At 45.4% G+C, this 25,204-nt stretch overlaps 1 protein-coding gene across 1 annotated transcript in view; it reads left to right on the top strand.

Annotated features, from left to right (window-relative positions):
- CEMIP (cell migration inducing hyaluronidase 1) overlaps positions 1-25,204 on the top strand; it is a 551,721-nt gene that overhangs the window by 172,244 nt on the left and 354,273 nt on the right. The window contains exon 9 of the mRNA XM_078682930.1: positions 10,325-10,466. Within this exon, the coding sequence (XP_078539056.1) occupies positions 10,325-10,466 (142 nt within the window). The remainder of the gene's footprint in view (positions 1-10,324; positions 10,467-25,204) is intronic.

Here is a 25,204-nt window from a genome sequence, read left to right as displayed (position 1 = left end):
CTGTGCCCCATGGGAACAGTCCAGCCCGAACTGCCAAGCCATGCCTTCCCTGGACCGGAATCAAGCTTCCGAGGACCGGTTTCTGGCATTCCAGCCGTCTTCAGCCCGGCTTGCTTGAATCCAGTGGCAAAGTGAGCAAGGGACTCACGTCTGAGCATACCCTGCCACACTTATGGCAGCCAAAGCGGTACAAAAGGGGGTGGTGATGGACAGAGCATCTGAACCAATCAAACACTCACACCCAGTCAAAAGACCTGGGTTTGATCCGTTACCGTTCTTTAGCCCACTATGCCACCCCAGTTCAGACATGGCTATATGCAAATCAGTCTGACCCTGTGCCCCATGGGAACAGTCCAGCCCGAACTGCCAAGCCATGCCTTCCCTGGACCGGAATCAAGCTTCCGAGGACCGGTTTCTGGCATTCCAGCCGTCTTCAGCCCGGCTTGCTTGAATCCAGTGGCAAAGTGAGCAAGGAACTCACGTCTGAGCATACCCTGCCACACTTATGGCGGCCAAAGCGGCAAGGGAAGGCATGCCTTGGCAGTTCGGGCTGGACTGTTCCCATGGGGCACAGGGTCAGACTGATTTGCATATAGCCATGTCTGAACTAGGGTGGCAGAGTGGGCTAAAGAACGGTGATGGATCAAAACCAGATCTTTTGACTGGGTGTGAGTGTTTGATTGTTTCAGATGCTCCGTCCATCACCACCCCCTTTTATACTGGGAGGCAGCAGCAGCTCACTAATGTTACTGAAAGTGAGGACCTGTCCAGATCTAACTGAAACCTGGATGTTGCATGGGGGAAAAATATAAGCGCATTTGTCAACAACATTTTTGTGAGGGCTCCCACACAAATCTCCGTTATTAAAAATAAAATGGGGGCATATTAGCAAGAACCTCGTTAAAATTATCGCTGTTTTAAATGGCGATAATGGGCTTGCTAATATGCGTTATGGAATTCCAATAGAAGCCCAGGTTAGATATGCAGGACATCTAACCTGGGCTTCTATTGAAATTCTATAACGCATATTAGCAAGCCCATTATCGCCTTTTTAGCGGCAGTTTCCTGTCGCTAAAAAGGCGATAATTATATCGAGGTTCTTGCTAATATGCTCCATGGTATTTAAAACCATCTCTGTTTGGGAACCATTCATGTTTGTCGGGGCAGGGCTATCTGCAGAACATAGCTGGCTCAGGCTGACAGTGAGAAGATGACCAGGGCCCCCCCCAGAAGGCTGACGCCCAGGGCCAGTGCCTACTTCGCCCAGGCCTTACAACGTCTCCGCTGTCAAACACTAGCCCACCAAGAAACCATTGTGGGATCAGCTGGGCGACCACTGGTATGTTTATCTTGGGTGGTGCCGAGGAGAATGGAAACCACATAGAGGATTGTGGTTGTGGCAAAAGTATACGAGTGTTGGCATGCATGCGTGTCACAGTGTAGCTGAAATAGGACGTGCTATGCATCTCTGGAGTCACCATGACCTAAAGTGAAAAATCTACAGAAGTGCTCTCTGTCTTTAGGGGCTGTGGACACCTAATTGTACGGAGCTCTTGCTAAATGCTCAGCAAAGATAGACCCAACTTCAAGCTCAGCCTCCCTGTGGCTGTCCAAAGCAGAGCTCTCAAAAGCTTCTTGGATTGCACAATACCTCGAGTCTTCTTGAAGGGTGTGTGTAACAGGCCACTTTTTATTTATCTACCACTGTCACTAAATGTGAATTAATAACTGTTGAAAAGTGACCCTCCAAACCAAGTAGTAGAGAAAGACATCCCTGAGTTTCTTACAGTCGTTGCTTCGTTTAAAACGTGGCAAACATATATCAATGTCCAGTCTCTGCAGATGGGGAAGCCTCATCTAAACATGTTCTTGTCAAGATCAAACGACCCGTTGACATTGGCATTGAGTCTGCCTGTCTCTTTTATAACCCCATACACATCTGTGGAGGGAGCAGGATTACTCACTGTAGTGTAAATCATGCAAAGCTGTGAAAGCAAGTACTTATTTAAATTCATGGGCAAGTTACCACGATGTGCTTCGCATACTTTATGTATCTTATAATCTTACTGAGGTATACAATACCAGAGAATATTTTTTTAAATATAGTTGTATTTGGGGGCATTGTAGCTCGGGGAACACTTTAATCAAAAGAATTAAACCAAATTCTGAGATGCCAAAATGTAGTTTTATTCTCCATTGCTATAAGGCATCTTTAGAACGTTGGAGCTCGTGTTAATACATATTTAATACAGCTCAAAACCACTGGGGCTATGGGTAAAATTCTATAATTATGGGTTTACATTTGAGATAGAGGTCTTGTTCACTTTTTAGCTACGATGCGCTCTGATCTAAAAGTTTGGAAGAAAACATAAGGAATTCTATATTTCTATTGTATCTCTGTAAAATACATTAAGACTGTTTTTGACCATAGAGCAACTACTCCTTACTTCAACCATGCTTGTATAGTATTACAATTAGCCCTACTTTAATATTTAGAATTGGCATATTTCAACAGATGATCATGTTGTCATGCACCATCTATCAACTCCAAGGAGTGACATTCCTTCTGCTCAGAATTCATACATTTCATAATTATTTTTTCAGCATTTTCTTCTATGCAGTGGTGTTCCAGTGTGTCCTCCATTCTTAGGAAATCAAAATCTCTTCTCTGTTTAATATAGATAGCAATTTCTGGGAGGTGTTCGGCACCTGGTAGATCTCTCTCAATGGTAATCCTTGCAATTAATCTCCTAAGACTAACCACTGATACAAAACTTGATTTTGACATGTTCTTACAGGCAGTGCTTAAGTTGAGCAGGTGGTTCCCGGTGGGGTCCACCAGCACTCATTTGGAGGACCGGCACTTACTTTTTCTCATCTCAGATATAGACAGAGAGCAAGCGAGAGGAAAAACACACAGACAGGAAAGAAGGAGGGAGAGGAATACGGGGAAACCATCACAAAGGGAGAAAGCATGACAGGGGCAGGGAATGTCTGGTGGTGGATTAAAGAGGCCAGAGATGAATTCTTGACTACGCAGCCTTGGTATTCGGTGCAGTCGCATTTAATAGCACCGGTGTGGCATCTGAGCAGATCTTTGGGTGCTGGAACCCTTGTAGATTCCATCAGTGAATTTAGGCAGGTGGACTTTGAGTTGTAGAGGCACTTGTTCTGCAGTTCAGAGTGGAAGTTATCACCTTGGCCTTGCAAATGTTGACTATGTTACTGCTATCCAAAGAACTTCCTTTAGCTGCATACCTCAGGGCACCTTTATGACACTGTACCTCCATGGGCTGGAATAGACACTCTTGCTGCACTGCAGCTGTCTGCCTGGACTCTTCTACATTTTCCCCATTACAGTTCCTCTAGGTGTCCTTCATGAACCTCTAGATTTATCTGCTCCGTTGCTTTGGTGCCTGCTGGTAGGCTTATGATCAAACCAAATTATAATCTTTAGATCACCTTGATATCCCAGTTGCACCAAATTCTGCCTTTTTCACTATTCCAGGCTTTTGCAGCCTAAGAAGTTGCACGAGGTCATGTTTTGTTGGCCAGAAAGGGCTTGCTTTGTTGTGGTTGCTCTTATTTGCTCTCTATATGTTCTCGATGTTTGTTTGTTGACCTTAATCATATTGTGATTGAAGTACTAGTCCATGCAGGTTAAGATTCCTCCTAGGGCATTAGGTTTGCCTGCCCATGGCATGAATTTGTCACTGCATAGCAGATGATGATCGAATGTTATTCATTCGGGAAGATCATGTGTTGCTTTGTGCTGGGACATTTAGTAAGATATACAAGAGAAGGGTGCCCCTGGCTGTGTAGAAATGATTTCCTGTATAGCTGTGTTCCCAATTTCAAGTTTAAATCTTATTTCTTGACATACTGAGTTGGTGCTATGGGACACCAGCTCTGATCTGTAAGACTTGCTGTACATTTCTCGGCACTCTCTGACAGCTTTCATTAGCTAATTCTCCAGCAGATGTTTCTTTACTATATTCCTCGCTCCAACTGTGAACATTTTCAGGCTATTTGTGGATTTAGCTCCATATTCGCTATGGTGTGTCTCATTTTCTGCTGGATCCTCTATGCTAGTGTGCTTGCCTTTGTTTTGATTTTTAATAAACATTGCAATCGAGATAGTCTCTTCAGTCAAGGGGTAGTGACTGCTGCTTTTCATTACCTACAAAAATTACAAGATGTTGATTTTGGCATTCTTTTTTCTTTAAACCACTTTTTCTTACCCTGGGTGTCTTTCTGCTCGTTTCAATTTCGATGTCGCATTCTCTCTGCTTTTCAGAGTTTTGGTTGCTTTTTATTGGGCATTTAGTGTCCTCTAGTGAAGTTTCACAATTTCCCTCACACCCCCTGTTCTTTTGATTTCTTACTTACTTCTTTTTTGGCAATCGACTTTCCTCACAGAGTTGCATTTTCCCGCTTATGTAACTTACATGAGTAGACACTTTGGGACATATTTACCAATATGCCATGCAGCGCAGCAAGTCACCTTGATGCGCTGACTGCGTGACAAGGAAAGGGCAGGAATGCACCGTATTTAACATAATACAGAACAATCCTGCCTTTTCCCACCCAGCACTAGTGCACAATGCGCTGCCTAACTCCAATGCAGGCATTTTTTAACCAAAGTGCAAGGTGCCTGCGTTGTAAGCAAGATTGTTTTGTGCAGGAAGGTGCCCCTTCCTGCATAAAAACAATCCCCTGAGGCATTTTTCCTCTTTCTATGTTTGCTGCATTCTGCAACATACATAGAAAGAACAAAAAAACGAGGAAACAGAAACATATTTCTCCTTGTTACCCCTCACTTGGGGAGGCGTAGCAGTTTTGGCGCATTCCCAGGTCTACGACTTATGGTAAATCTTGTAATGCGTCAGAATCCATGGGTGTTGCTGAGGAATACCAACGCACCACCCATGGAGCCCCTCCCTAGAGCAGAGTAATGCAACGCAGCGTTACTCTGGATTTATGAAGCCACTCCGGGCCACGAAAGGTGGCCTTGCTTGGCTTTATAAATCACATTTAGTTGTTGTGTCGTGCATGCACCCCACTGGATGGTGCAAGAGCGACTCAACTACATGATAAATACGGCCCTTAGTTGGAAATGACAAGGTAAGTTTGTCTACTCCTCCTTTTCTCCGTTCTCTCCCTCTCTCTTTCTCTCTCTCTCTCTCTGCCTGTCTCTCTCTCACCATTCCTCTCCTGTATCCCCTAATCCCTCAAGACACTACGCACTCAATTTACTTGATTGGAACCTCCATTTTTGCCAAAAGGATCACTCAAATATGGGATATCAACCAATACCCAGCATAGATTTCACTACTGAATATTAAGGCTAAAAATATAGAGAAATTCAAATATCATGGACAAAATATCAAAGACAGAAATGTCGGAATGTAAGTGCATATAGAGAAAGTATATATTTACTATTCCTAACTCCCACATCTATGTACATTGACGGTATGTATACCGTGAAGGTACGTATATGTGGCATTAGGTTTAGAAAATCTGTACTTACCTTTCGGTAATTTGGATTATATATTTTGTCCTCAATATTTATACAGATCCATATTCTAGCTTCGATATTCAGGGGGCAGCAATAGCATTGTATGATGAGTTTTTTTTACTTCCTGTGAATGACAAAGCTGTGATATTGGGAGAAGCGTGCTTTTTCTCAAGGAATGGCAGAATACGCTGAGTGGCGGGAACTATAAGGATGCTGATGACCAGGCCATGTAGACTCAGATTCTGAGATCATACACTCTGCATGTCAACTTCCCTTGTCACTGCTCCTTCATCACTTAGCTGCCTAGGACATGAGTCAATAACCTGTATGCCACTAAAGCTTTGAGGCTCTTTCCCAAACATGACATGCTTCTGTCCTACTCTTTGCACATTTCCCTCCTCAAGCTGTCGGGAGCCTCACAGATTTTCTCAGCTAAGGCTGTGCGAGGGTTGTGGTCACCACCACTGTTGACGTCAGACAAGGTACACTGCATTTATGTCCTGGGCTCTGATCTTCTCTGCAGCCCCTTGGATGCCAACTGGCACAGTGCTCTCACTCTGGAGACAGGAATACGCGGTTGGGAGCTCACAGTGCTGAAGATCTGTTGTGGACAAGAACCCAGCAGACATCTTGTCCTGGCTCCATTTCCAGTAGGTTCTGGCAGATCAGCTGAGTAGCAAGATAATATGGTGCAAACCTAAATAGCCAATGACACAGCACTGGTTGGATTCAGTGGCAGGTCTCAGCAATCAGAAGGCAACATTCTGGATTCTCAGAAGTGGATGTTGGCATGATGGCTGCTTCCATTGAAACATGCGGTACAAAAGGGGGTGGTGATGGACGGAGCATCTGAACCAATCAAACACTCACACCCAGTCAACAGATCTGGGTTTAATCCATCACCGTTCTTTAGCCCACTCTGCCACCCCAGTTCAGCCACGGCCATATGCAAATCAGTCTGACCCTGTGCCTCATGAGAACAGTCCAGCCCGAACTGCCAAGCCATGCCTTCCCTGGACTGGATTCAAGCTTCCTAGGACCGGTTTCTGGCATTACAGATTAAACCCAGATCTGTTGACTGGGTGTGAGTGTTTGATTGGTTCAGATGCTCCGTCCAACACCACCCCCTTTTGTACCGCTTTGTTCGCCATAAGTTGGCAGGGTATGCTCAGACATGAGTCCCTTGCTCACTTTGCCACTGGATTCAAGCAAGCCTGGCTGAAGACGGCTGTAATGCCAGAAACCGGTCCTGGGAAGCCTGAATCCGCTCCAGGGAAGGCATGGCTTGGCAGTTCGGGCTGGACTGTTCCCATGAGGCACAGGGTCAGACTGATTTGCATATGTCTGAACTGGGGTGGCGAAGTTGGCTAAAGATCGGTAATGGATTAAACCCAGATCTGTTGACTGGGTGTGAGTGTTTAATTGGTTCAGATGCTCCGTCCATCACCACCCTCTTTTGTACTCCATTGAAACATGAGCGCAAGCAACCATTTATTTATTCTAGGTGCACAGGCAGGACATTTTATTTTACAAAATCAGCACGACATGAACATCGCATAACAAGTTTATTTGTAGCGCACGCCACCACCCAAGGCTATACCTTTTGCATCATTGAAAAATAACAAATATTTATTGTTACCTAACTCAATGGTACTCTTTTTACTGACCTCATTAAGATGAAAGTCTGAGAGAATGTGACGGCATCTGAAACATTTGGCTTCAGGGTCTCACCCAGAATTATGGAGTGGATGTGTTGATCTAGAGAGCACCAGAGCAGGCTAATGTTGCCAAAGAACATAAGGACTGATTTAAAGTTTGGCAGATATCATTCTACGACCCAGTGTAACAGATTACCCTGTCTCTTGGTCTGCTCTCCCAATTTTGAGTTGGGCAGACTGCCAGGTTTAGGCCAACAAAGTAAAATTCACATTGTCAGCGTAAACTTTCCTCCCAGGGAGCACGGACTGTCGGAGGTAAGTCATCCGACCATCTGCCCTATTTAAAGTAGCCAGTCAGATTGCTTTTTTTTATTTTTTTCTACTGTCCCTCACCACCTGGAATACCCTGGTGTTGAGGGATAGTAAAAATAAAAACACTTATATCTACACAATGGGAGGAAACTCGCATCCTGCTGGGGGCATTAGTTTTTACTTTATCAAAAACAAACTCCCACTTTCGGAGTTTGTTTGTGGAAAAAGTAAAAGCTTTCAAAAGTTTGGCATCAGCATCTGTCACCAATGACGGACGCACAGCAAACTTTTAAATGGCTTTATAAGAATTGCCATGAAGTCCTCCACCACCCTGACTAAATTGGGCCCTATGGTTTGTGCTTCAAGGTTCCACAGGTGAGCGCTCTGAACAAAAAAAAGTCATGAAACGTTGAGAACTTAAAAAATAGGGAACCAAGATACAGGGGCGTAGCTTGGTCAGTAATATTGGGAGGCGGGGTGAGCTTCAGATATTCAACAATGGTGCTGGCATATAATGTTAAAGTACATTATCTGACAAGTAGAGCGCTTGAGAGGGGGTAAAGGGGCAATGGAAATGGAGACAAATGCGGATTGGTAGGAGTATTAAGTGAGGGAAAAAAATCATTATTTTGTAAAATAACCAACATTGTTTAAGACTTTCAAAACAGAGAGGGAAGGGTGTGTGTGCATTTTTGTCTGTGTGCATGTAAAAATTCCTGTTGAAATCAGACAGACACCTCACCATACTTGTACCCAACTATTTAGCAGAAAATACATTTATTATGGGGTGTAACCCCCCTCCCCCACCCCCTGAAGCTACACCCCTGCCAAGATACAGAGTAAAGTTCCATCGATGCTAGGTATGTATGTAAATTCTAGAATAAAAAATGCCTTGAAGAGAATATCCCATGCACTAGCACTTTCTCAAGTACTTTATAAAAATTATTCGTCGCTAGTTTTATACTCTTTTCAAAAAATCGTATTGAGTACTAGCAACACCGTATGACAAATAATTTACCTCGTCCATCTCCTTAGATACATTGCTGCTATTCAGTTATTGGCAAAAGTTGTCCTGGAAGATGTCCTGGAAGATGGTATTTAATGCATTAGCACTTTACTTATTGCATCAGCACTTTTATTAAGCACTTTATAAAATATTTGCTGCTAATACTATTCCATGATCATCTCCCTAAAAGATAGTTTTTAATTGTTTTTGTTTTATTGATATGTGTTTATTGGACGACAAGCGTATACTATTCCATCTGTGTGCCTTCTAAACGTAGTTTAGTGTGTTAACCCAAGGTGATAGCCAATAGTGTGTTCTAACTGGAAGATGATTGTTATTGGCCGTAAGCGCACCCCACTTGAATTATGTCGATTATTGTAGTGACAAGACTAAGGAAGAAAAGAGATTTCTGACTTTTAAGTGGATGTATTTTAACAATATTGAAGTTGTAATTCTTGATTTTTCTTTTTTTTTTTGCACATTGACTTGTATGAAATGATGTTTTATTTTTTATTTTATGTGGAATTCCTCGGAATTCCAAATCATAATACAATAAAACTTGTCTCCTTCGCTGTGAGTAAAGTATAGGTGTCCAAACTCTTTATATTTTCTTATTTTTTTCCATTGGTCTGTTGTCACTCTGGTTAGTCCATTTATGACATGGATACATTAATTTGTTTTACACTGAAAACGCAGCAGACCACCCACTCATTATCAGGTTGCATTATAAGAGTGATTGGGACACCTTGACCAGTGTGGAGTGCTAAACTTCATCAGAGTGTATAACCCCACTTACACGTGTCACACCCACCAAATCATGCCGATCAGGTTCAGTTTCGTTAGGTCTGGCCTGGCAGCGCAGCTGTCTGTATTATTTAAAGTATGCACAGGGTGGGCTTCGGCTTAGCCCATGTGAGCATTACTCTAACACCTCCTGCAATTTGTTGTTTTGTGTATGATTCTACCTTCTAAGAAGTGTTTGCTCTGGAATGCATAAAGGACTATTTTACATCTGAAAAGTACAATTAATCATCACTCTGTTTGTCGCGTTGCATTGTTTGCCTTTTATATGCATTCCATACAGGAAACAATTACTTTCTCTCACATCCAATGCCTACATCTTTCACCTACTAACCATTAGGCATGTTCAGCCGTGTGTGGTTGGTATGTAATTTTGCCACTGTCGGTTTTAACTGTGTGAGTGGGTAAGTCAGCATTCACCAGGCAGTAGAAGAGCAAGGATGTCCTGGGCCCTGGTGCAAGCAAGGATAATGGGCCTTTAACTACTGTTAAGATAGTAAAATACAGCACTTATCGGGGTTCAGTGGGCCGCTCGGGGTTCTGGACCCCGGTGCCACTGCACCAATGGTACTGCGCACCTGCAGGATACACTATGAAATGGTTGAACACGGACAGACTAAAGCTAGCCTTCGGCTGACAGACTTTTACAATATGGCGATCCTGTGCCAAAGTCCCTACATGCAAGGGCACGTGACACTGCGTACCAACCAGGCCCCCCTTTCCTTGCGGCCTTGCATACATGTAAGCATGCCACTTGAGGTGTGTGTGTGTGTTTGTGTCTCTCATGGTGCACGTGTACTACCTGCTGTGAAACGTTTAGCAGTTTCATCTGGTGCAAATGATGATGTCATGACCGAGCTTATCAGTTGGAATGAGCTGTGTGCGGTATATGTCTGTTGCAGTTGAATGCTTATGGTGTCGTGCCGGAAGCTTCCATGCACTCGCACTCACGTGTACATCAGCTCTGGTTAGTTGTTCATATTGTTAACTGGCGTCCTTGCCTAGTGAATCGTTCCTGTATCTCTCTAGGTGACCACACTCGATGGGATTCCCCTGACAGCTGACGTGCTCTACAAGAATGGCCAGGATTACCGCTTTTCGTGCCGAAGAACCGAGCAGACGGATGGCGACTGCCCGGACTACCGTGTGCGCTTCCTGTGCGGCCGGCCCGGTGAGTGTCTCCCGCCGGGGTCATACAGGGATGGGTGTGTTCACCAGAGGTGGCCACTGGTGCGCGCGTCTCCACTTCAAGGGACAACGGTGTGAGCGGGACACTCTCCTCTGGAGTGACCAGTTTGAAGGTTGTGTGTCTTCCTTCGTGGCTCCTGGGTATGTGGCTCCCGCTCCCCTTAAGTAGTCAGTGTCTCCCTTACGGGATGCTCGCATGGGCGTGTGCCCCGCTCAGTGGTCACTGAGATGGATGTGTGTCTCCCTTAGGGACTAGTGGGGTACGGGTGTGTCCCTGTTAGAGCTGACTGGGGTGACCGTGTGCCTCCCTCGATGGCAACTCTCACGGAGGAAGCGTCTCTCTCTCATTGGTCCTCGGGATGGACGTGTGTTTCCTTCATGGTCACTGGAATAGGTGTGTGACCGTGTCTCCCTCAATGGTCACTGCCATGAGCGTGTGCCTGCTCAGTGCTCACTCTGAGACCACTGTGTGTCTTGGCCAGTGGCCTCGGGAATGGATACGTGCCTCCTTCAGTGGTCATGGGTATGTGTCTCGCTCGGTGGTCACTGAGATGGATGTGTGTCTCCCTCAGTGGTCGCTCAAATATATGTGTATCTCTTTAAGTGACCACTTAGGAGTATATTATATTCATATATATTCATTCCTAAGTGGTCACTGATGATGGTGACTCGTGTCTCTGCCTGCAAGAGTGAATGCTAAAGAGACTCTTTTCTGCAGTGATTTCCCAGTGAGATCTCAACATTGCCCTGTTTTCTCTTTATTTGAGTCTGTGTTTGTGGTGTCATTCGAGGACGCGGCGCTCCGGGTGCGCGCGAGCAGCTGCCGCTCTCTTTGTCTGACGCTGAGCAGAGGCCGCGTCTCCCGCGCTGTCTGCTTATTACACAGACTTCGAGTCCTTGGCATCTAAGGACACCTGTGCAGAGGCGCTCCCCGCCACGACAAGGACAGCTCTCCACAGATGGAGCGCTGGAGTACCCAGCCAGCACGCAGCGTCCGATCCGTCCTGCGTGGGCGTCCCTTTCTGCTCGTCCACTCTCTGCTGCGCCTCAGTTTAATCAGCCATGTAACACGTATGATTTACGTGAGAGATCAGTGCAGGACACACGATAAAATATGACTTCTAGTTTTAAAGTCCTATGTTGCAAGCATCCAACAGGTGCTTCACTCACACACTCTGACAGTCAGTGCCTCATCTTACCTCTGGCAACGTAACTAACTGTCCATGTCTCTCCTCCCTACTCAGTTCTAAGCGACCATCCCCCTTACCTCACCTTCCCTGCTACCTGCTGCTGGCCCCTCTGCTAGAAGTCTGTCCTACTGCAGTAAGCCCCCTGCCTTCTGAAATAGATCCGCTGCCTCCTCTTGCAAAACGGCTGCCCCTATTATAGGTCCCTACCTCCTCTGACAGACTTTCCTTCGCTTGTCTCCTCTGATCGATCCCTTTCCTCCTATAAACAATGTACTGCCTCTTGCACTAGATCTCCTGCTTCCTGTAATAGAGACAAAATGCCCACTCTGATGGATCTCTCGTCTCCTGAGATAGATCCGTTGCATCATGTGAAAGATCTCTTGCCTCCTGTGATAAATAGAGTGACTCTATTAATAGATCTATTGGTGCTACCTGTGACAGTACCCTTGCCTATTTTAATAGATCCCTTGTGATGGTTTTCTTATACCCTTCTGTTAATTATACGATGTCGTCTGGTAGAACCCTATGCCTTCAGGGGCAGCCTCTTGCCTTCTGAGACAGATCCCTTTTCTCTTGCAATTAATCCCTTGCCTCCTGAAATAGATTTCTTGCATTCTGACCTTTTGCCTTCTGAGATAGTTCTCATGCAATAGATCCATTGCCTCTTGTAATTATAGCAAACACAAAGAGATGATGGACGGAGCGCCAAAACTTTTCAGACACTCACCCACCGGGGTGTTAGCCCGAAACCGGTCCGAGCATGCTTGTTTTCGGATCAGGAAAGACCTGGCTTGGCAGTTCCGGCTGGACTGTTTCCATGAGGCACAGGGTCAAGACTGATTTGCATGTAGCTGGGTCTGAACTGAGGTGGCGAAGTGAGCTAAAAAACGATGATGGATTCAACCCAGATCTGTGACTGGGGGTGAGTGTCTGAAAAGTTTCAGCTCTCCGTCCATCATCTCCTTATGTTTGCTATGTTCGCCCTAAGTTGGCAGGGTATGCCCAGACGTGGGTCCCTTGCTCACTTTGCCACTGGATTCAAGTTATCCTGGCTGATGAGTTGTGTTACCCCAATACTATTCCCAGGATGCTTGTTTTCGTTTCAGGGAAGACCTGGCTTGGCAGTTTGGGCTGGACTGTTCCCATGAGGCACAGGGTCAAGACTGATTTGCATATAGCTGGATCTGAACTGAGGTGGCTAAGTTAGCTAATGAACGATGATGGATTCAACCCAGATCTGTGACTGGGGGTGAGTGTCTGAAAAGTTTCAGCTCTTGTCCTTCATCTCCTTGTGTTTGTTCTTGTAGTTGAACCCTTGAGTACTGGGAAAGGCTTCTTACCTCCTGTGATAGAACCCTTGTTTTCTGCGATAGGCCTGTTGCTTTCCATGGTACACTTCTTTCCTTCTGTGCAAATTAACTTGCACCCCGTGGTAGATCCATTTCCTTCCATTGATAAATGTTTTTGCTCCTGTGATAAATGTGTTTGCAGCATGTGTAGCTATCACTCACCTGCTGTACACACTCCTGCCATCTTGTGTCGGTACAGCTTTTCTTCAAAGAAGCTCTTTTGAGGTGATTCATGATACCTCTCCTGAAACCCATAGAGCACCAAGAGACAGGCACTACCTTAGTTTGATTTTTTCTGCATTCAGTCTCAGAAGTGTTTTCTAGTGCTCCCTTTTGCCTTGCTCTAAAGTTCTATCTCTCAATGCTGGAGAACCAGAGCATTGTTGCTGAAAACATCAAGTTCATTTTTCTACAGTTGACCACTTCAAAACTGATTCGCGTGGGGCCAGGTTATATGAGAATGATTAATTTCTGGGATGGTATAGAGAATACATCTTTTTAATTATGACCTTTGAGCAATAATAAAATCCTGTGGTTGGACCAAAATCTGGCCCATATTCAGTCTTCAGAGGGACATAAAGCATAGGCTTGTAATGCCTTTTAGTCCTACAAAACCATTCAGCATCAACACAATTCGAAGTGGGTACATTGCTCGGAGATGCAGCCCTGTGGACACTAATTAACCATCGTCTACTGTGGTCACCAAAGACTTCAAAGGACTACAGTATAAAGAAGAGTCAGAGGTAGCCAGTACACAAGAAGCTGAGCCTGCCATAAGTGTAATCTAATGACTGACTCCAGCCAATGTTCTCCAGGGTACACTACACAACCCGCACCCAGGACAAAGATCATGCCTGTGGTTTCAGACATCAACACAGCTCAGTGCAACACCCACAGCCTCAAACTGACACCACACCACTGTGCCTTGAGGATCCTCCCTTCGGGGTTCAATTTTAAATCAAGCCTCAGCTCAATAACAAGGAATGGCACAGAGAGTGCCATTACAAATTTGTGTGTGTGGCACACTCAGTTATTTTTAGAGTTTTCTATGTATCAATCCAACAATCAACTAGGTTAGAAGTGTCTGCATGCTACACAGTATTTGGGAGCTCCGGCCCTCCATTCCTAATATCCAAGAAGTGTGTCAAGTAAGCATGTACCTGAGTAACTTTGTGCACAGCTGTATGTGTCTAACTTTTGCAAATTTCTCGAAAAACCTTTTTTTATACCAAATGAAATTTCAACAATTTTATCAAAAATCGATTTTTATTTCGTTCAACATTGTTTCATCACATACATAATTGTGAGTTATCTTCCCATTGTTGCTCATGGCTAAAGAACTCGGTACTTACAGAAAACAAACATCAATGCAAATCATATTAATGGTGATTCTTCTTAATGTGACTCCATCCTATTCTTACTATGCCCTATGCATTTCACATGGTCCCTTCCTCAGGGGCCTTGTTCAACGGAGTCTTAAGAGCTATCCTAGGAGGAGCGAACTCCGGGTAAACAATTAGATGAGGATTGTTGGATTACAAGCGATGTCAGGATTCGAATCACTTGGTCCAGATTGGTGATGGTAATGCTTGAAAGACAGTGATCTCGGAAGATTCTCAGGAGGGAGTTCGCTCCTACTAGGACCGCGCTTAAGACTCGCTTTAGAGCTCAAGTGCAGCAGCATTTCACAGGCATGCGATTAGATGGATAGCATCTCCTCGAGCTTCAGGTCACCAAGATGTTGGAAAAACGGACTCTGACACTGCAATGGCATTTGCATGCTCCAACACTAACAGAGCAAGTCCGGATATTGATGTCCACAAAAGCATGATGGCTTAAAGGCGGCATCATCTGGCCCTTTTGCTCAGTACCAACAACAGGAAGGCCAAGATCCTAAGCAACAATTCCAAAGAGGTGGTTACAGAGGAAATGGATGGAACAAGGCCAAAGGTATTCGAAGTAGACACCTCTGCCATTAACCAATGACCAACCAACAATTTCCCCAGACTACCCAACACCTGTCAAGGAGCAACTGATGCACTACCTGCCACAATGGCAAAGTATAATCTCAGACCAGTGGGTGCAATATTTCATCGACTACAACTATTGCCTTTAGTTTTAACCCACCCTGAATACCAGCACAGCCAGAATTACTGCAGAATTCTGCAGCCTTTTGCTGGAGGAGTTTCATGTGATCTTTCAAAAGGGAGCCATCAGGATTGTCCCAGCACAACAACAAGGAACAGGAGTGTTGTTATTTGCTCATGCCGAAGAAAAATAAAGCTCTGTTGCCCATCCTGGACCTCAGAGCGCTCAACTATTACATAACTTCAGATAATTTCAAAGTGACTACCTTCCAAAACGTTAACTACATGCTAACTGTCCCAATTCAGACACCTAAATACCAGTACCTAAGGTGTGGTAGTTGGCGTTCATTACCAGTTAAACATTCTTTCCTTTGGCGTTACAACAGCCCAGAGGTTATTTACCTAATCTTCTGCTCAGTAACATTCATGTCCCCCATAGTTGGATGACTGACTGAAAAGGTAAGCAGTCAGGCACAATGACTCACTCATACTCAGCAAGTGATTTCCCTTGTACATCAATTATATGGCTCAGTGGACTAATGTGTCCATTGCAGCAGCCTGTGTTCGACCTCATGGTCACAGGTTCAAATCCCGGCGGGTCCACTCAGCCTTTCATCCATCTGAGGTTGATAAAATAAGTACCATTGGGTTGGGTAACAATGAACATCTGTTGTTCAGCGCCAAGAGACCGCTGGGTGAACGTGCGCTTTACAAATACTTATGTTATGTTATATCACTGTCAATGTGAAAAAGTTGCATCTCTTGCCAGCAGATACCAGCATTTCTGGGAGCTACACTTCATGCAATGGAGGGCAAAGGTTATCAAAGTCCAAAGAGAGTGCTGGCATTTCAAAGGCTGTTTTTCCTTTACCAGACATTACAACCTCTAACAGTGAGAATGACCATGAAATTGTTAGGAATAATGGCCTCTTGGATTGTGCTGGTACCAAATGCAAGATTAACTATACTTCTGCTTCAGGAGTGTCTGTCCCTTCAGCGGTTACAAACCACTGGAGATTGGGATGATCTATTATTTGTAGAGCCCAGTGTTCTGCACAGATTGAAGTAGTGGAACTAAAGAAAACTCATTACAGGGTATATCGATTCCGAACCCTCAGCTGCAAGTGACCATCATCATGGATGCCTCGCTGTAGGGCAGGTGGGCACACATACCCAACCACACGATTCAGGGACAGTGGTGCCCACAATAGTGTCTCATTCACATAAACATAACAGAGCTCATAGCCATCCAGCTAGCTCTTCGGGCATTTCTGCTACACTGTCACGCTAAAGTAGTTCTCGTTGGCACAAACAACATGAGTGCAATGCACTACATTATTAAACAAGGGGAATACACTTGTTGAAAAGATTGTAGCGTGCACTACTGATTTGACACTGTGCTCTAGAACACTGGGTGTTTCCAGTAGTCTACAGTCTACGAGGAGTGAAAATTGACTTTTTTGGATCTCCTCAGTTAGAGTCATAAGAAAACTCATGAACGGGAACTAAACACTCAAGATGTGAACAAATACTTTTGGCATTGGGGAGCTCTAATGATCAGCCTGTTTGCCACTGTAGAACACAAAAGACCAAAACTTCACCTCCAGATACCTTCACGCATTGTCACAGGTTGATGCTCTAAGGATCATGTGTTCAGGACACTTATATATTCTTTTCCCTGCTTTCTCTGATTCCATATGTAAGCAGGAAATTGGGCGAGTCTCCATAATACTTAAACTCACAGGTCACATCTGGACAAGACAACAGTGGTCCTTCATGCTTCTCAAATGACATTCACCCTCACGAGATCCTCAGTCTGTGCCCAGATTCCCTTATGCAGCACAAAAGCCAGTTGCTGCATCAATATCCCAGCCACTCAATGTTGTGATTTGGCACCTAAAATGCCAGAACTTGGTTATTTCCAGCTTCAAAAAGATGGTATGCAAATCATAAAGAAAGCATAAACAAGCATTGGCACAGCCAATAGGTCTTGCTTTTGGGACATTATAAGTATTTCGTTATGCAGCAGAAAATCCTTAGTGCAACAACACCAACTGTTGCATGGCTAAACACTCATAAGGTCCCAAATGCTAGACCTATTGGCTATGCCAATGCTTGTTGTATTTGCAACCAGTCCCGGATTAGTAAGGATCAACACCATTAAAATACTGAAGCAGCAAAGAATTATCCCATGTAATTTAGGTTAAATGCATCAGAGTGGAAATTGGGACTCTCTCCCTAGTAGCAGACGCACCAACGTAAAACACTTCAAGGCAGTTCAAATAAAAGAACAAACCAGGAGTAGGTAGAAGCCCTTGTGAATGTAGGTACTAGGCCTGAACGCCAGAGTCTTGCCGGGCGAGTGTGTCGATGTAAGTCTTGGAGATGAAGTACACGGGGTAGCGGTGGTACATTTGTGGGTTCTGGATTTAACTGCAGAGACGCAGATGTAGGAATCCATCTTGGAGAGTCGGTCAGTGTGGACTGTTAAACTAGACCGCATCATGTCAAAGAACCTCGCGAGAATTTAGGGCCGCAATCTTGGGAGTGTGCCGGCAACGAGAACAGCGGACGGGCAATGCAAGAGAGAAAGAGAACCAAGAAGTCTCGGTTTGCACGGAAGGCTGACATAAGAGCTTGGTGCAGCAGAAGAGCGTAGAGTCCAGTTAGACAAGGGGGCAAAGCAGTGAGTGGGGCTCAGAACACGGTGGGAGGCGGGGAGTCAATCCAGGAGGTGGGCTGTCTTGTACGGTGTGACCAGAATTAGTTGTGTAATGATCCCTTAGGACACATGACAGTTCCCTATGAGACTGAGAACAGAGCAAATTTTAAATAGATGGGTTGCTGATCCAGGTGTGAAAGGTTTGCAAAAACCATTGGGCCCCCTTTTCCAAATAGACTTAAGTAATGCTGTTTACGATACAGAGCAACCCCCATAACGAGTGACATCATTTAGTGGCCGTGGAAGCAATATGGCCGCGCGGCCACCGTGAAAGTGAAAGCGATACGCGAGTTGTGCACGCGCGCGCTTTTCAAATAGACTTAAGTAATGCTGTTTAAGATACAGCGCAACCTCCGTAACGAGTGACATCATTTAGTGGCCGTGAAAGCCACGCGGCCGCCGTGAAAGTGAAAGCGATACGTGAGTGGTGCACGCGCGACAGCAAGAGCGAGGCGCTTGGGAGACCGCTGTAAGGCTTTATGAGCCATGATGGGAGGAAAGACAGATGGCGGCTGCTCGCGTGCACATGCACGTAACCACTAGCTTGAGGCCAGCAAAAGCCTCTGGTAGCACTTTAAAAACCCACTAACTAAATGTCTCGCAAACAGCGCATGCGCTGGCTCAAGCGAGACCTAAAAACTGCTATGTGAACTTTTTAAGCTGATAAATAGAAACGCTGTGTGCATTACTGTGATAGTATTCACATATATCCCTTTAAAACTTCAGTACAGAACATTGTATGCTTGATGATCCACGAAAAAACCCTGTTGCAAATGTGTGGTCAAGCAGGTCTGCATGTTGTGGGTGGTACAATAAATATCTCCCTGGGCCAAGGTTCAGGCATATACTCCTTTTAAGAATGCTACTGGGATTGCAAATCTAATCAAATCCGTAAAGAAGAGCCAAGGCTCAATCTTAGAAGTCCATGCCTTGCCAAGAATAGAAAAAATATAGTCATGCCACTTCATATATATCTGAAGGGCAGCCACCAGCTGGGTTGTCATCCTTCAGGTGTGGCTTTATCTCAAAACCAAATCAACACTGTTGGGTATACAGCAACGTGTCCTGCTTGCGATGAAAGAGGATGCTAAAGTCCTATTAATTCTTCCTGACCCAAGTGCATGGTTATATGAAGTGACTAGTACCACACTAAAGAACTTCCTTGAATATCACTTCCAAAGCAAAGGCCATGCCATAGTGTAGAATTATGCAAAAACAACAGTTGATGGACAGAATGCAGAACAATGTCGTACATTCACCCCAGTACAGAGATCTGGGCCTAAAGCCATCGTTTTTTTGCACTCCACACCACCCCAGTTCAGACATGGCCATATGCAAATCAGCCTTGACCCTGTGCCTCATGGGAACAGTCCAGCCCGAACTGCCAAGCTATGTCTTCCCTGGACCGGAATCAAGCACCCTAAGACCGGTTTCTGGCTACAAGCCGTCATCAGCCAGGATAGCTTGACTCCAGTGGTGTGGAGAGCACGGGACTCACGTCTGAGCATACCCGTCCCACTCGGGGTGAAAAATGCAAAAACAACAGTTGATGGACAGAATGCAGAACAATGTCATACATTCACCCCAGTACAGAGACCTGGGCCTAAATCCATCGTTTTTTTGCACTCCACACCGCCTCAGTTCAGACATGGCCATATGGAAATCAGCCTTGACCCTGTGCCTCATGGGAACAGTCCAGCCCGAACTGCAAAGCCATGTCTTCCCTGGACCGGAATCATGCATCCTAGGACCGGTTTCTGGCTATCAGCCATCATCAGCCAGGATAGCTTAATTCCAGTGGTGTGGAGAGCACAGGACTCACGTCTGAGCATACCCGTCTCACTCGGGGTAACAAATGCAAAAACAACAGTTGATGGACAGAATGCAGAACAATGTCATACATTCACTCCAGTACAGAGATCTGGGCCTAAATCGATCATTTTCTTGCACTGCAATCCACCCCACTTCAGACATGGCCATATGCAAATCAGCCTTGACCCTGTGCCTCATGATAACAGTCCAGCCCGAACTTCCAAGCCATGTCTTCCCTGGCCTGGAATCAAGCATCCTAGGAACAGTTTCTGGCTCTCAGCCGTCATTAGCCAGGATAGCTTGACTCCAGAGGTGTGGAGAGCACAGGACTCACGTTTGAGCATACCAGTCCCACTCGGGGTGACAAATGCAAAAACAACAGTTGATGGACAGAATGCAGAACAATGCCATACATTCACCCCAGTACAGAGATCTGGGCCTAAACCCATCGTTTTTTTTTATGCTTGATTCCTGTCCAGGAAAGACATGGCTTGGCAGTTCGGGCTCGACTGCTCCCATGAGGCACAGGGTCAAGGCTGATTTGCATATGGCCATGTCTGAACTGGGGTGGCTTGGTGAGCAAAATAATGATGGATTAAACCCAGATCTGTGACTGGGGTGAATGTTTTGCCATTGTGTAACATTCCGTCCATCATCTTGTGTGTTTTGCTGTTCACCCTATGTGGGAAGGGTATGCCCAGACGTGGGTTCCGTGCTCACTACACCACTGGAGTCAAGCTATCCTGGCTGAAGACGGCTGATAGCCAGAAACCGGTCCTAGGATTCTTGATTCCGGTCCAGGGAAGACATGGCTTGGCAGTTCGGGCTGGACTGTTCCCATGAGGCACAGGGTCAAGGCTGATTTGCATATGGTCATGTCTGAACTGGGGTGGCTTGGTGAGCAAAATAACGATGGATTAAACCCAGATCTGTGACTGGGGTGAATGTTTTGCTTTTGTGCAACATTCCGTCCATCATCTTGTGTGTTTTGCTGTTCACACTATGAGGGAAGGGTATGCCCAGACGTGGGTCGCATGCTCACTACACCACTGGAGTCAAGCTATCCTGGCTGAAGACGGCTAATAGCCAGAAACCGGTCCTAGGATGCTTGATTCTGGTCCAGGGAGGACATGGCATGGCAGTTCGGGCTGGACTGTTCTCATGAGGCACAGGGTCAAGGCTGATTTGCATATGGCCATGTCTGAACTGAGGTGGCTTGGTGAGCAAAATAACGATGGATTAAACCCAGATCTGTGACTGGGAGTGAATGTTTTGCCATTGTGCAACATTTTATCCATCGTCTAGTGTGTTTTGCTGTTCACCCTATGTGGGAAGGGTATGCCCAGACGTGGGTCCTGTGCTCACTATGCCACTGCAGTCAAGCTATCCTGGCTGAAGACAGCTGATAGCCAGAAAACGGTCCTAGGATGCTTGATTCCGGTCCAGGGAAGACATGGCTTGGCAGTTCGGGCTGGACTGTTCCCATGAGGCACAGGGTCAAGGCTGATTTGCATATGACCATGTCTAAACTGGGGTGGCTTGGTGAGCATAATAACGATGGATTAAACCCAGATCTGTAACTGGGGGTGAATGTTTTGCCATTGTGCAACATTCCGTCCATCATCTTGTGTGTTTTGCTGTTCACCCTATGTGGGAAGGGTATGCCCAGACGTGGGTCCCGTGCTCACTGGAGTCAAGCTATCCTGGCTGAAGACGGCTGGTAGCCAGAAACCAGTCCTAGGATGCTTGAATCCGGTCCAGGGAAGACATGGCTTGGCAGTTCGGGCTGGACTGTTCCCATGAGGCACAGGGTCAAGGCTGATATGCATATGACCATGTCTGAACTGAGGTGGCTTGGTGAGCAAAATAACGATGGATTAAACCCAGATTTGTGACTGGGGGTTAATGTTTTGCCATTGTGCAACATTCCGTCCATCATCTTGTGTGTTTTGCTAGTGTAGAATTAGTCATTCTCTTTTGCACTGTTTCCAGGGTGCCCCTCATAACAGTTGATCCTTACCTACAAAATAGACAATGCGCAGTCTGTTATTAAAATGTCTGTCATAAAAGATTTATGGGGGCTTAAAAGGGTCATACTAAGTATTCCTAAATGGAACCTCACCACTGACTTTACAAGACTCATTGGGCCTCCTTTTGAGTCACTGCGTTCAGTTCCCTTTCAATTTCTAACCGGCAGAGTGGTTTTCTTAGCTGCAATTACTTCCTCCCAAAGAATTAGCGAATTGCAGTCATTGTCAGTGAAATAATCTTTTATGAAGATGCACAGGGACTTAGTGGCCCTTAAGACCCATCCTCATTTTCTGGAAAAGTCTCTCTTTTTCATATTAACTAGTCAATTCGGTTACCATCTTTCTATCCACACCTACAATTGGTTGCAGAAAAGCTTTATCCAGATTAGATAATAAGTATGCTTTTATGTACTATGTCAACCATGCAAAATCCATTAGGAAAACCAAACAGCTGTTTGCGGCTTATGCGCACCCCCCGCCTTGGCAATCCTATATCAAGATATGATTTATCCAGGTAAATTGTCAAGTGCATACAAATTGCCTATGCTAAAGCTCAGCGATCATTGTCCCTCTCTATGCCGAAGGCACACTCCGTTCATTGAAACGGAGCCATCATGGCTTTTCTAGGTAATATTCCCTTGGCAGACATCTGCAAGACTGCCACATGGTCAACCATCCACTTGTTCGCTAAGCGTTACTGTATGTACATTTAGTCATTCCAAGAAGCACAACTGGGACCAACTCCTTAAAACATTTTATCACATATCTTATATCACTGCTCTAAAGCCACCACATTACAGAAGGGGTACTGCTATTCAGTCTAACCCTGGGCGGTGAACTCCGTTCCGCTCGCAGAGTTTGTGGAGTTTCCTGCACTCCGTGTTACATGGAGATCACGAAGTTCCCAAAAACTCCGCTTCGCGTGGCGTAGTGGAGTTTTTTTCCTCACTTGCGTGCGTCAACATCAGGTTGGCAACCGCGAGCGAGGAAAACCAACCTCCCAGCGAGATTTTTCTTTGTCCGCGATCATCAACATCAAGTTGGCGAGCGCAAGCGTGGAAAATCAACATCCCGACGAGATTGCCCAACGCGGGGGTCAGGTGTCTCATTGTGAGTGGTCGCGTATGCTCGCGACAGCTCGCGTTGAGAAACTGCCCGTTCGCGTTGAGAAAGCTGCCGCTTGAGTAAAAATCTACTTGAGTGGCAGAAAAGGAAAGCAGGGACCTATTGCACTGTGCAGGGTGCCGTTCGCAATGATTGCACAGTGCCGGATGCTTATCCGCACTGTGCAATCACCGCAAACTGCATTTTGTCTATTGTACTTCGCTGCTCGCGTAGCTCTGCGTAGTGTGGTGGTGCTTTTTTTGCACTGCGCGTAGTGCAACTTCGCGAACTCCGCCCAGGGTTAATTCAGTCTATCTTTAAATATGCGAGATACAACTGCAAGTGCTGCGAAAAGAAAAAGTTACTTACCTTTAACAATGCAGCCTGTAGACTGTAGATTCATATGCGTCTTACATGGTTGCATAGTCACATGTTACACATTAGCATTAATTTGGTCTCCTACTTAGGCACTTTAGAGTGCACACCTTATATGGTTTCAGATCTCCGCTCTTCCACAAAGATGGAACACTCTACGATGGCTTCTGTGTCCCGGTGCACTGTGGGTTTCAGGCAGAGGTATCATGAGGTACCTCGAAACTGAAAGAGCTTCTTCAGAGAAAAACAAGTTATACTGTGCCGAGCTCAGGGATGTGCAAGCATGTGAATCAATAGCGCTACAGGGTACAGACCAATTGTTATAGGAAAGTGTCTTTTACCTTTCTTCTTAAGTACAGTGTTTGCTTCCTGCGATAGATGAGTTGTCTTGTAATTTATTTTTTGCTTTCTTAATAGGTCTTTTACCTCCTGTTCAGCATCAGACTATAGCCTCTTGTGATCCATTTTTTGCCTACTATTAAAGCTCCTTTTGTTTGGTTGGAACGTGCTACCTGGGAGAAACATCTTGCCTCCTGCTAATTATTTCGAGCAATGCTTAATTTGCATATAAATAAGTGCCAGAACTCTGGTCAGGTGGCCTCTGCAGCTTGCACCACCCATTGCTCCTGCCAGCTGCTAATGATAGTAACAACACAACTCCTAACCATCACACTCCTACAAAGTGTGACAATTCGGACTATTTCAAGCCCCCAAAGCTATAAGAATGGTTTGGGCAGCAGGTAACCATCATTTTTAATGTATAGTTAATTAATAATTACCTTTTCTTGTTGCCATCTCTAAATCATCCAGACAGCGCCACCTTGTGGTAGACTTTCACAAGCTCCAATGTTGACAATTAAGTGCAGGTGCCGAGCACTGGAAAACACCGGCTCAAATTAAGCGCTGATTTCGAGAACAAAAACCACTCTCTTCTTCCCTCTTAGCAGGATATTATATCATTCAAGTCTCACTTATTTAGGTGTGAGTTTGGCATTTTAGGGAATCTCACTGCGGGCCGTGTTTCATGCTCCCGTGTGGTGTCCTACATCATGCAAGTGAAACCCATCTTCTTGTGTTAAATTGTGTTCATTTGGTCCGAAACTCAAACGACCCACCGAGAGTCTATGGGGTTTGAGATCTATAAATGTACTCTAAACAGACACGCATACCGTGAATAGAGGGTTTACAGAACAGGTCACGCCATGCAAAATTACTAGTTCCACACAGCATTCAGATGGGAATTACTGCAGGCGAAGGGCTCTGCTGACGCTGCCCCAGGCCATACTTTGGAAACCTGTCCTTAGACTGATTGCCGGTTTCACTGCAATCGCTGCTGCCCGCACAGCCACAAGTGGCAGCAGGTGTGGGTCCGTGGGTGGGTGGAGGACGTGTCACCAGGACAGCGCGCGCAGCCTGCACTGCAAGTGAGCTTGCCTGTGTGCATGGTTCACCTCTGGAGTATCACTGGGGCATGACGACAGGTGACATGATCAGGGATCTGAGATGGACTGTGGACCCTGCAGACAAGAGCTCTAGTGGACAATGTCTCCTTTGAACGGATTGTGTGTTCCTGGGCAAGTTTTTAACACTGAACATGTTCCCTTATTTGCCAAAAATCTTCATTTCCACATGTTAGTATTTAGCCCTGTCTAAAGAAGTTCAATTGTATTAGTGATATAAACCCAAACTAAACATAACAATGTAAACTCTTATTAAATAAGTGCGGCTTCGGTTCAGGAGACAGTGAGCAGTGCAGCACCCCAGCAGTGTTTGGACTCACAGAGATGCAAAGAGACGTATTTTCAATTTAAAATAGAGAAACAAGGAGTAACTCGCCAAAAAGAGCTCTTATTAAGACTCCATTGAGTGGCCAGAAAAAACAAAATACACACGTATACATTGTAATCGTAGTGCTCTGAAAGCAGTGGGGCACTTTACCTTGCCCACGACAAAGAGCGACTCCTGTTGTGGCCTTTGGACTTGAGAGAAGAAGCCTGCACTAAGAGCAGCAGGTGTAAGTGAAAAAGCGTGTGTAGCGTGACAGCGTTAGGG

Source organism: Lissotriton helveticus, chromosome 3_1 (assembly GCF_964261635.1).
Source record: "Lissotriton helveticus chromosome 3_1, aLisHel1.1, whole genome shotgun sequence".
Lineage (NCBI taxonomy): Eukaryota > Metazoa > Chordata > Amphibia > Caudata > Salamandridae > Lissotriton > Lissotriton helveticus.
Note: the sequence above shows the minus strand (reverse complement) of the source record. Positions and strands in the feature narration are given on the sequence as shown.